Source organism: Gekko japonicus, unplaced genomic scaffold (genome assembly GCF_001447785.1).
Source record: "Gekko japonicus isolate JY-2015 unplaced genomic scaffold, Gekko_japonicus_V1.1 scaffold655, whole genome shotgun sequence".
NCBI lineage: Eukaryota > Metazoa > Chordata > Lepidosauria > Squamata > Gekkonidae > Gekko > Gekko japonicus.
Genome location: NW_015163107.1, coordinates 495,058 through 506,203, shown reverse-complemented (window position 1 = coordinate 506,203; position 11,146 = coordinate 495,058). Strand labels below are relative to the sequence as shown.

The 11,146-nt window shown below is 40.7% G+C and overlaps 1 protein-coding gene across 1 annotated transcript in view; it reads left to right on the top strand.

Annotated features, from left to right (window-relative positions):
• The first annotated feature begins 267 nt into the window (after positions 1-267).
• SYTL3 (synaptotagmin like 3) overlaps positions 268-11,146 on the top strand; it is a 41,846-nt gene continuing 30,967 nt past the window's right edge. Inside the window, exons 1-4 of the mRNA XM_015406787.1 lie at positions 268-385; positions 1,660-1,875; positions 4,393-4,457; positions 8,974-9,025. Coding sequence (XP_015262273.1) covers positions 276-385; positions 1,660-1,875; positions 4,393-4,457; positions 8,974-9,025 — 443 coding nt within the window. The 5' untranslated portion in view covers positions 268-275. The remainder of the gene's footprint in view (positions 386-1,659; positions 1,876-4,392; positions 4,458-8,973; positions 9,026-11,146) is intronic.

Here is an 11,146-nt window from a genome sequence, read left to right as displayed (position 1 = left end):
GTTTACAGGAGACAGTAGATTGCAACGACCCAGCATGAGTATGCTCATCAGGCACTAAGAATGGGGAAATAATGGTTGGCAGAGAGAGAGGCTCTTTTTATCCTTCTTCAGGAGTACAACACAGTGCAGAAGTGCCACTAATGAAAGAAAGACACTGGCTGCTAAAAGGACTCTTAACGTCTCTTCTTTGCTGAACTTTGTCACTAAACCTTAGCAGCATTATTCTTTTGGGATGTTGTGGAATATTCTCTAAAACCAGTAAAATAAGTGGGAAAATGTCACAGGAACTTAACCTCAACCTCTTGAAGGGACTGGAGCAAGAGATTATTCTGGATGTCTTGTATCGTGACCAAATATTGAGAAAGATGGATGAAGAAAGAGTGAGGTAAATTACCATTCTAAAATATGGTGTGTCATTGTCCCCCCCCCCTCTTTTTTGGCTTTTTCCTATTGTGGCTTTTTTAAAAAAGTGATACTTCTACCAGCTTCTTCACTGGATTATTCTAGTGATGAAATTGCAGCTGGCATAGTTTGCTGAAAGAAATTTATTAAATGTGTTTAGTCATGACCATTTGTACAGGAAAGACTGCTGCAAACCTTACTCAAGGCATAAGAATTTATACTGAACTTCACAGAAAGTATATAGGGACCAATTTATTGAATTTGTTTTCTCCAGGTTTCTGTAACTTCAGTTATGCCAGAACTCTTCAAAGATCTTTAGAAACCAATTGTGATTCTTCAGTACAACTTTCTAGTAAATTTCTCAACAAAAATAAGTCTTATTTATAGGCCAAACAAACAAACAAACAGAATCATAAAATCACAATGCAAATAGTTACGTTGCCAGCTATAGTATAAAAGTCAGAACCATAACAACAAATATTAATTATATAATATCTTCCATAGTAATAAACAGCACCATACCAAACATTACTTATCATAATAAAAATGTTCATCAGTAGGACTTACATCAGGAGATCTTAACTTTATCTTCGTCTTAACATCCATGACAATAAACTTTGCCATTTCCAATGTTAGATGTTCAAAACAGCCTTGGGGACCCTTCATTGGATGGCTCACAGCATAAAGAGAATGAATTTAACTTCTGCTATAATTTTCTTGATTTATATAACCCATCTAGAGCTCCCCATGAAGGAGAATGTATAGTTATATGGGGTTGTGTATGTTTCCCACCATGGGGCAAATAACAGCTTGGGGGAAATTATTTAAATTGGAAAAATTACGTAAAAGAAAGGGTTAAACTCCCTGTCTAGCCATGCCACAGTTCCGGTCCTACAGAAGAGGCCCTGACTGCTTTTAACATTTGGGGGGGAAAGTAGAAGTGCCATCTCATCTTATTTGGCTGTATGATTGCAGCAAAGAAGCAAATCCAGTCTTGCATCCCCTGAGGTTAGCCAGTACTCCAGCATAACGTTACAGTGTGTAGATACTGTGGAAAAATGAATTATGGGTTGACCCTCATTTGCACTTGGTCTACGTCCCCTATGCCAAGTAAAGTGAATTATCTCCTAAAATGGTTTCAAGCAGCTACCCAGACAGAGATTGCTGTGTTGATAACTATGCAGAAGCATTTATATTATTGTAGTCACTTGTCTGTGAATATGTGTGCATATTTCTATTTCTTCTGTTTGAGAACAGGAAACTAAAAATGCAGCTGCAGCAACTTCGGTGGAAAGGGTCAAAAAGCACCAGCCATGAATACCCAGAGAAGTCATGTGCCCGCTGTCAGAAAGCTCTTGGAGTGCTGATGAATAGAGGTGCTGTGTGTAATGGGTGCAGCCATCTAGTATGCTCTGAATGTCGCATCATTCTGAATCCCTACATGTGGAAATGCACTCTCTGCTACACTCATGAGTGAGAAATTCTACATCAGTTGTTCAACAATATTTGAATTGTTGGTGGTTGTATGTTGCTTGTTTTCTGAAATTAATGAGGGCAGATGCACCACATCTGTTGGGCAGGCAGAACTTTGTCTTAGGCATCATACCCATGGGAGTTGCAGAGTAATCAGCTGGTGGAAAGAAAGGTCAAGGGAAGATTTTTGTATGTGAACTGGAAGAAGTGGAAAATAGCATAGCTCCAAAAAATAATATAGAGAGGCATTGTTAGAATCTTGGGAGAAGGGAAAGGAAGAGAGTCAAGAATCCCTGTCCACGATGATGCTGAAATGCCTGAAATGGGTCATTCCCCAATCATATGTTACTGTGTTTATGGTAGGTATGAGTTGATTTTCAGAGTGCCTTGGGTGCAATCCAGCCCAGCTGTGTAATGAAAGCACATGGGAGGTCCAATCACATGAGGGTTTCTCATTTAATCACTGCCGAGAGGGAAGCCAGCTTCTTCTTGTCGGTCAGGATGCCAGCCAGCAGCAGTCTCATCCTTTTCTCACTCGTAAGCCTGCTTCTGGCCTTTAATGTCTTTACAGGTGGCAATCAGTTTCCCCTACGGAGTTCCATGGAGTCTCTGTAGTATATCTAGTATTGCCAACGCATGCTTGGAAAATACCTGGAGATGTGGGGGTGGAGCCTGAGAAGGGTGGTGTTTGGGAAGGGGAGTGACCTCAGTAGGGCATAATGCCATAGAGTCCACCTTCCAAAGCAGCCATTTTCTTCAGGGGAAGTGCTCTTGGTCTTCTGGAGATCAATTGTAATAGCGGGAGATTTCCAGGTGCTGCCTGGAGATTGGCAACTCTAAGTATACTATAGGAGAAAGAGTAGAGCATCCACCCTCTGTAGCCAATCTAGGGCTTCTATTTCTTTTAGACTCTATGGTGTGCTGGAGAGTCTACCCTCCAAAGCTGCCATTTTCTTCTGAGGAAATTATATCTGTAGTTTGGAGGTCCATTGTAATTCTAAGAGAATCCCATGTCATAGTTTGCATTTGGGAAACCTACATAGAATCATAGAGTTGGAAGGGACATCCAGGTCAGGAAAAAATTGCTTCCTGACCCCAATGTGGCAATTGGCATTTCCCTGAGCGTGTAAGAAAGGGCCACAAGAACTAAGCACAGATGCAGCCCTCCCTGTCCTCCCTCCCTCTCATGATCTGCCTAAGTTCACAGAATCAGCATTGCTGACAGATGGCCATCTACCCTCTGTTTGAAAACCTCCAAAGAAGGAGAGCCCACCACCTCCTGAGGAAGCCCATTCCACTGAGGAACTGCTCTACTGTGTATATGTACACAAGGGTCGTTTAGAAGAAAAAGAACTAGGGGAACTCATTAGCATAACTCATTAGCATATGCCAGCGGGGCGGCCGGAAGCAGGGGGCGGGGCTTCGTCATGTGCCTCGCCCGCCATACCTCACCCGGGGGAACTGCGATCCCCCACGATGGAACTGCTCTACTGTGTATATGTACATATCCTGATGACAAACAGTGAATAATTAGAAGTTGGTGGTGTGAAGTGCCTTCAGGCCACAGGGTTTTCAAGGCAAGAGAGGAACAGAGGTGGTTTGTTTTTGCCTGTGGTAGCAACCCTGGAATTCCTTGGTGGTCTCCCATCCAAATACTAACCAAGGCAGACCCTGCTTAGCTTCCAAGACTTGACAAAATTATCTTCTGTCATTTCATTCTTTACCTGGATTGTTTAAATTGTGTTGTTATCTAGCTCTTTACACTATTGCATGTTTTCCCCAACACAGGTCTGTATTACATATGGCATTGTGTAGTCCATTTTGCTATTTTTTGAAATAATTAACTAAATTTAGACATATGTAATGTGCAGAGAAAATATTTTAGATAGATTTTTAAAAAATCCATTGGCCCCACGAAGACGTAAGATTTCCCAACATCTTAACCATGGTTAAGAGGTTAAGAACATGTTGCAAGCTCCTATGCATCTCCCTCTTATTTTCTGCCAGAATTTCTTCTCTTCTAGTGTCTTTTTGTATGTAAAACACAAGCAGGTGATGCTGCTGCTTTCACTTATACATTGGAAACTTTTGGGAACAAACTGGCAAAAATTAATTGCAGTGAACTCCCATTCTGCTGTTTTGAATCTGATAATTGCACCATTTTAAAAAAACGAAGTATTAGCACTGAGCTTGATGTTATATCTGCACTACAGTGAAAGCGAACCATGAACCTTCCCTCCTCCTTTTGCCCTCACAACAACCCTGTGAGGTAGGTTAAGAGTAAAGAGAGTGACTAGGTTCAAGGTGAGGTTCATGGCTGAACAGTCTGTTGCAAACCATCACATTACATTTGCTCTTAAACCTTGTTTATAACCCTGGTTAAGTGGTAACTGAGGTTCCTTTACCTCATGAAACTTTGAGAATGATTTTTTAAAAATGTCCGCATATGATTATGAAAATTACTCTCGTAAAAATGTGTGTATAGAAGGTTCAAATGTTTGTTGTTTGTTTTTGCAGAGATGTTAAAGCAAAAGCAGGTGAATGGTTTTTTGAGGAGCGAGCAAAGAAATTTCCAGCTGAAGGTAGTTATTAAAAACAGCTGCAAATCACTATATGGTGCTAAATGGAATGCAAGATATATTGCTAATTTTTATTTTTGCACTTCACATTATTCTTATTTAGCAGGAAATAAGTCTAATCTGAAATAATGGATCTTCTGGAATGTAAAAACATGAGCCTATAAGAGTGCAAAATGCTGTTTTCTTTGGCTATAAACCTGGAGATCTTAGATTTATATTAAAAGTCAAGTATTTTCACTATGTAGAATATATTCCATCTAGATCATACATTTTTACTATGGATAACTGTTTATATTGGACCCTTACTGATACCCATTAGTGGCTGAGAGCAATGCATGCCATTTTACATCATTCCTCTTATTATATTGGAGAAATAGCTGCACACCAGCCTATCCCCTGTATGCAGAGTGGACGTGTAATCTGAGTTGAATGAAGACTGTGGGTTGGATCCAAAGGTAACCTTCAGCTCCTGAAAGGAGTCATTCCAATCACACATGAAGTCCTGCTGTGAGGACCTAGTTGGATCCAATCTGTAAAGATCTATGGCACTGTGCATATGCAAAACAACTAGCCATAAAGAAAACATAATGTACATTTCCTGAATTTGGGAAGCTGATCATGAAGGAGGGCAAGCGATATGTCTGTGTTGGTGGAACAGCCCAACCCTCCTGAAGCCCTACAAATGTAGCTAAAAATTAAGTGGAGAGAACCAGTTGTACAGGCAGGGCATTTGGCTACGTTCCAGCTGGGTACATTCCATCCCTTAATGGAGAGTTCAAAAGTCTTCTTTAGAAGAAAGAAGTTGAATTCTCTAATGCTTCACACCCTAATTCTTTCTTATAACAAGAACCATTTTCTAAGTACCCCTGACCACCATTTTAAATTGCTAAAGGCTCTCTTCCATTCCATTGCTGCATGCTGGATTTTTGTGTGTGTGCGTGTGCAATAGCATGTTCCCTACTGACTTGAAAGCTAATAATTTGTTTGTTCTTTTGGTTTAAGATATTTCTGAGAAACTTAACTGTCTTACAGTACACTACCAGCGCTTCAAAATGTACACAATTGGCTGCAGTGTGTAAAATGGCAGGCTAGATATTGCATGGCGCCAGTGTTGTTAAAGCAATTAAACTTTAAAGAGTGATAATTTGAACAGCTAACAAAATGACAAGCATCTCCAAAGCTGCTTTCACTTGGGGCACGCGAAGAAGTACCTCCATCATCACGGGAGCAGCAGCTTCCCTTTCTGCACCACTGATCACTCTGGGAACACTCCATGACCCTAAAACCTCCTCCACACCTTTACCTACTGACCCATGCTATAACATTACTGCTCAGCTCAACATGGAAAGAACTTAAAAGGTGGTGGTGGTACACAGCAGTTTCCATGGGGCAGGAGGAAAATCCCTGTGTGGAAACAGTGAAAAAAATTTTTTGGACAAAATATGGACAATAATATTTCAGGACCAGAAAACAGGGACCATCCTTGGTAATAAACTGGTGCAAGATATGGAACCTCTGAATTGATAATCAGAGCAGCTATGAATACCAAAGATAACTACCATTAGGGACATATCCATAGTGAGACCTGGCCCTTTTCTCTTACTTCAGCTTGCTTTCTTTTCATTTTTAAAGGCTAGTCCTTTCACTTACAGAGATGCAAGCACAGGGATGCCAGTCTCCAGGTGGGACCTGGGGAGCCCCCAGAATTACAGGTCATCTCCAGACTACAGAGATCAGTTCCCCTGGAGAACTGATGGTTCAGAGGGTGGACTCTATGGCATTGTACCCCTCTTAGGTCTGTGTCTTCCCCAGGCTCCATTCCCAAATCTCCTGGAGCTGGGAACCTCCCCCCCACCATCACAGTGGCTGGGGACCTTGAAATACTATGTAAACAGCAATGAATATTGTGTATTTGACACAATAACTCAGGTAGGGGAAAAATTGTCCCCCATTCTTTTCAAGGCATGGCATAGAGTGGCATTAGAATGGCTGAGAAGCACAGATGTTTGTATTTATGCAATTATTTAATAATTTTAAACCAAATATATTGGTGTACATATATTTTGCTTACAGCTGTGCCTTGATGTACCTTTAGGTCTGTTAAGAATTTCAAATTATACAAAAACTGGTCCAAGTTAAAAGCTGCAGTTTGGACATATAGGCAGCTTAAATCCTTTTGGTTAATGACATTTCAACAACCTTGCTGTGTAGCCAAATACGTTTGTTTTCCTATTTTATGTCTTTTTTGAAGAAAGAATGAATAGACTAAAGGAAAACAGGGAACCATAATTGTAATGATTATTTTTTGTTAATTTTTAAAATTTACAATAATTGCTATTTGGGCAACATGAGCATTCTGACACACGGTAACAGCAAGGAACTGCAGAAATTAGAACTGCCAGTCAGTTAAAATATAACTGATAAGTCATTTAACCATTTAACCAATGAAATTTTAAATATGCATGTTTCTGAAATCTCAGCCTAGGTTCCTTTTTGAGATATTGAAATATCTGTGTGATGTTACAATTTAATGAAGGAAAGATACTTTCCCTTCTCATAGGCCATATTTTCTTTCTCCTTAATGCCCCTGAACCGAATAGCCTCCTCTCCCCCTCCTCAAAAATCGTGTGCTTTTAATTCTCAACTTCACCAGTTAGGTTAAATTTTAACAGATTAGCCCTCACCTGGATAGCCCAGGCAAGCCCAATCTCATCAGCTCTCAGAAGCTATGCAAGGCCAACCCTGGCAAGTACTTGGAAGGCAGACTTCCAAGGAATACTAAGGCTGGGACTCAGAGCTTGCAGTAGTAAGCCACCTCTATGAAATGGCCAAGCCCCACTAGGGGTCGCTAGAAGTCAAACATGACTTCCAAGCATGAGCGCGTGCGCGCACACATTACTCCTTTCTGATCTTGAGGAGCCAATATATCAATGACCACACACTACTCACCAAAAAAATGTATTTAACAGATTAAAATCGGCCCCTATCAATTAGCATTTAAAATGTTCAAAGTTCTGTGCGTGGGTATCCTCTTGAAATACCCACGTAGGCTGCTTCCACACAGAGTCCATTTTCCATGTAGCTCCCATTGCTGCTGTAAATATGGAGGCATTTGCTGTGGGAACAGAGAGTGTACATAGCCATTTCCCTAGTACTTTTCTTTCCTCAGTCCCCCACAGCAACCATGCCACCCCCTCCACTGGAAGGGTTTAACCCGGTAATCATTAGATCACTGTAGCATTATAATCTATTTGTTCCCAGTTTGTATTTTTGAAAAACTGTAGCATTTTTTGCTGGGAAGTTATAGGGTAAAATGCACAACCTGCAACTCGTAACTCTGCAAGGGAAAGGGCTATATACAAAAAAAGAAGGCTAGGAACACATAAGATTGTGGCAATAAATGGTTGTAACATTATTGCACTACAGCAGTTTGTCAGTTACTGATTTTATTGACACCTCCCCAAATCCCTTCAATAGTATTGGGGAAAATGGTGGCGATGGGAGTTGTGGTAAGGAAAACAGTGTTGCTTTCCCCATCTATGCACCATCTAATGGCACTCTGATTGCAATTTCTTCGAAAAGATCACATCAAACCAAGAAAAAACACAGAAGCAGGATGAATAGAGGTGGGTGCTCCTGAAAACAGTGCTGCTGTATGGATGCCAAGGCAGAGCAAAACAAATGCGTGGAAGCATCCATAGAATAGCAAAGCAGGAACGAAGGAGTTCTTTCAACAGATTTCTTGTACAATGCACACCGACCTCTCTGTTTTGGTGGTGTAACCTGACATAGAAGATCTGGTAGTTGATTACTGTGAGAAAGTCGTCATTGTCACTTATTTAACTGATTACACTGGTGTTAGAGTTACCTTCTGTATTGTTTTAGTTAATAATTTATCTAAGGCATAATGATTATCTTTGTAAGTAGCTGTGATAGCAGAATGAGATTTCTGCTGTTAATTATTGATGCTTGGTGCTTTTGCTATGTGCTGTTCTTTCTTAATTTGGAACATGTGATTGGTCACTTGGCTCTCTTGAATTGCAAGTATTGCTTACCTGATTGTAGTGACAAAGTTTAGTAAGCAGAAAGATAATCTTTATTGTTCATACTTGTATGCAGGTTTCTAAGTGTTATAAATGTTCAGAATAACAGTCCATTTTCTCTCATTATCCTGTTTTCTCTGAATCGTACTGATAAAATTCTGCCTCCAGTTAACGCTTCTTCCATCCACATAACAGTCCATTTTCTCTCATTATCCTGTATTCATTGAATCGTACTGATGACTGATTTTCTGCCTCCAGTTACGCTTCTTCCATCCATGATCGTACACTGGATGAAAATCTGGAAGAGCACTTTATTTTTTTCAAATCTCATTTATTTTAAATTGCTCACAAAATCTTTTGAGAATCCCTAAGGGTGGGCAAAATAAAAAAAATGTAACAATGCAACAGAAAGAACTATGGAAGTGCAGTTTTATTGGTTCCAAATGACCTTGATGGGTTGTCTTTTTGTTTCCTAGATAGGCATGAAACTGCTGGCACAAAGCTCCTGAAATCTTATCAGAAACTAAGGTAAGGATAAGAAGGACAATGTGTCCTAGAGAAGCTGATGCAGGGAGTATATCGTACAATACAGACTACCGTAGATTGTCCTGTGACATTTTCAGCAGGTGTCAGTGTTTGTTTTAAGCTTGTCGTAAAAAAGCAGAGTTGTATCCTGACCCTTTTGATTAAATTTCTGAATAACGTAGGGCATAAGCAGGTGTTAACATCAGGCTGCTGCCAGAAGAGCTACTTTGTGTCGAGTCCCCTGCTTCTCTATCTGTAACTACTAGTACAACGTATGCCATGCCCTGATGTCATTGGTGTGTGTGTTTCACTACCAACAGCAGCCAGCGATACAGAGCTGGGGTGGGGAGATGTACAGTGTAATGAGATCAGAACACAGGGCAAATTGTGCTAGACGGGAAGTGATGGGAATCTTCCCATGTTGCTGCCATCAAAAATATTCTTTGTAACATTTAATTCCACCCTTTAGGTGGCACACTTTGTACATATGATTTCTTTCCATCACCTTCCTAATTACTCTAGCAACCCAATTAATGACTGTTTGTAGGGGCAGGGCTGAAGTAATTTGCAAGGGATGGTGGGAAAGTCTCTGATCACATTCTAGCATCCTCTGCAATATGGCAAAGATCCTTGGGTGAACCCTTGGATCATGCAGTGCAGCAGATTAGAACAGCAGAATGTTTTGGGCTAGTCCTACCTACATTCTGGACTGAAACACCTTATTTAAAAGTCTCTTGCTTTGACTTCATTGGGACTTATTTCCCTGTAATATTTTGGTGCTAAAGTTTTATTGACATTTTAAATGGATGGGCGACTCAGTCGTGTGAGCCCACGTTAATCACAGTTAGCGTAAAACAGATACTTGGAAAGAATTCCACTCCCAAATTCTTATACCGGGGGAAGACCACCACAGAATTGCATCTGCTTTCCTTTGATCGAAGAGGCCTTGTGATAAATTTCAGCCATGGCCACATAAGAACATAAGAACATAAGAGACGCCAATGTTGGATCAGTTTCCCTACTCCCAGCACTGCAGTATATTTATTTGTCCCATGTGGCATTGTAGGATGGCTTCTATTCTAGCTACACTACACATACACCCAGCAGTGCTGATGGAAACTGCAGAGCTCATGGTATGTTTGGATTGGGAGTCCAGATGTGACCTTTCATTAGCAGAGTAGCCCTTAAGATTGATCCTGTCAGCAGTTGTGCTTGCTGATACACAACATAGCTTAAATTTTTCTATATGTTCAATAAATCCTTGCTCAATACCTTTTCACAGACAGCTTGTCTATTCAGGAAAGGTTAAACATAAACACTGAGACTGATGGGAAAGTGATAGAAAGCAAATGTGCTATGGAGTAATAAGCACTGACTGTTGAAATTTGTTTTTCAGCAAAATACTTAATTATGTATCTAATTCAGGCCCATCATTGGTATGAAGAGATTTGCTATAGTTTCCTTCATTCTTCTGCAGGCACATCTGGTGTGTTCCCTTTTCCACCCCACTACTAAATTTTAATTTGGGCATGGGAATGCTATACACTCTTTAAAGGTTCATTACACTCAACAGTCATGTAACAGAATGTATATTTCACACCTATGAAAATATTTTTTTAAAAGCCTTCTGACTTGAATTTTAAACTCCTGGATTAAATGACTGTTGCCTCTTTGCCATGCACTGTGCCTCCCTATGTTCTGACATCTTAACTACAAGAGTCACAGAGATTAGAAAAATGGAACAAAGACGTTGACTCCCAAGGATGTTAGTGCTGAACAAGATGAGACACTGATCACAGATCTTTCTGCAGGTCCCCCCCCCCCCCGGCCGCCCAGTCAAAAACAGTCATGGGAGGGGGGGGGAATGTGATTGGAACCACATCAATGTGGGAGTAAGAATTAAACCAATTCCTCATGTATAATTTCCCCTATACCAATAACTGCCTCTGGGAAGGAAGGTGGCATGGTATGGCCCGATCTCATCAAATCTCAGAAGCTAAACAGGGTCAGTGATTGGGTGATCATGAAGAACGAGTCTGAGGATAAAGGCAGTGGTGAGCCACCTCTGCTTCTCACCTGCCTTGAAAGCCCCTTGCTGAGGTCACTATGACTTAGTTGCAACTT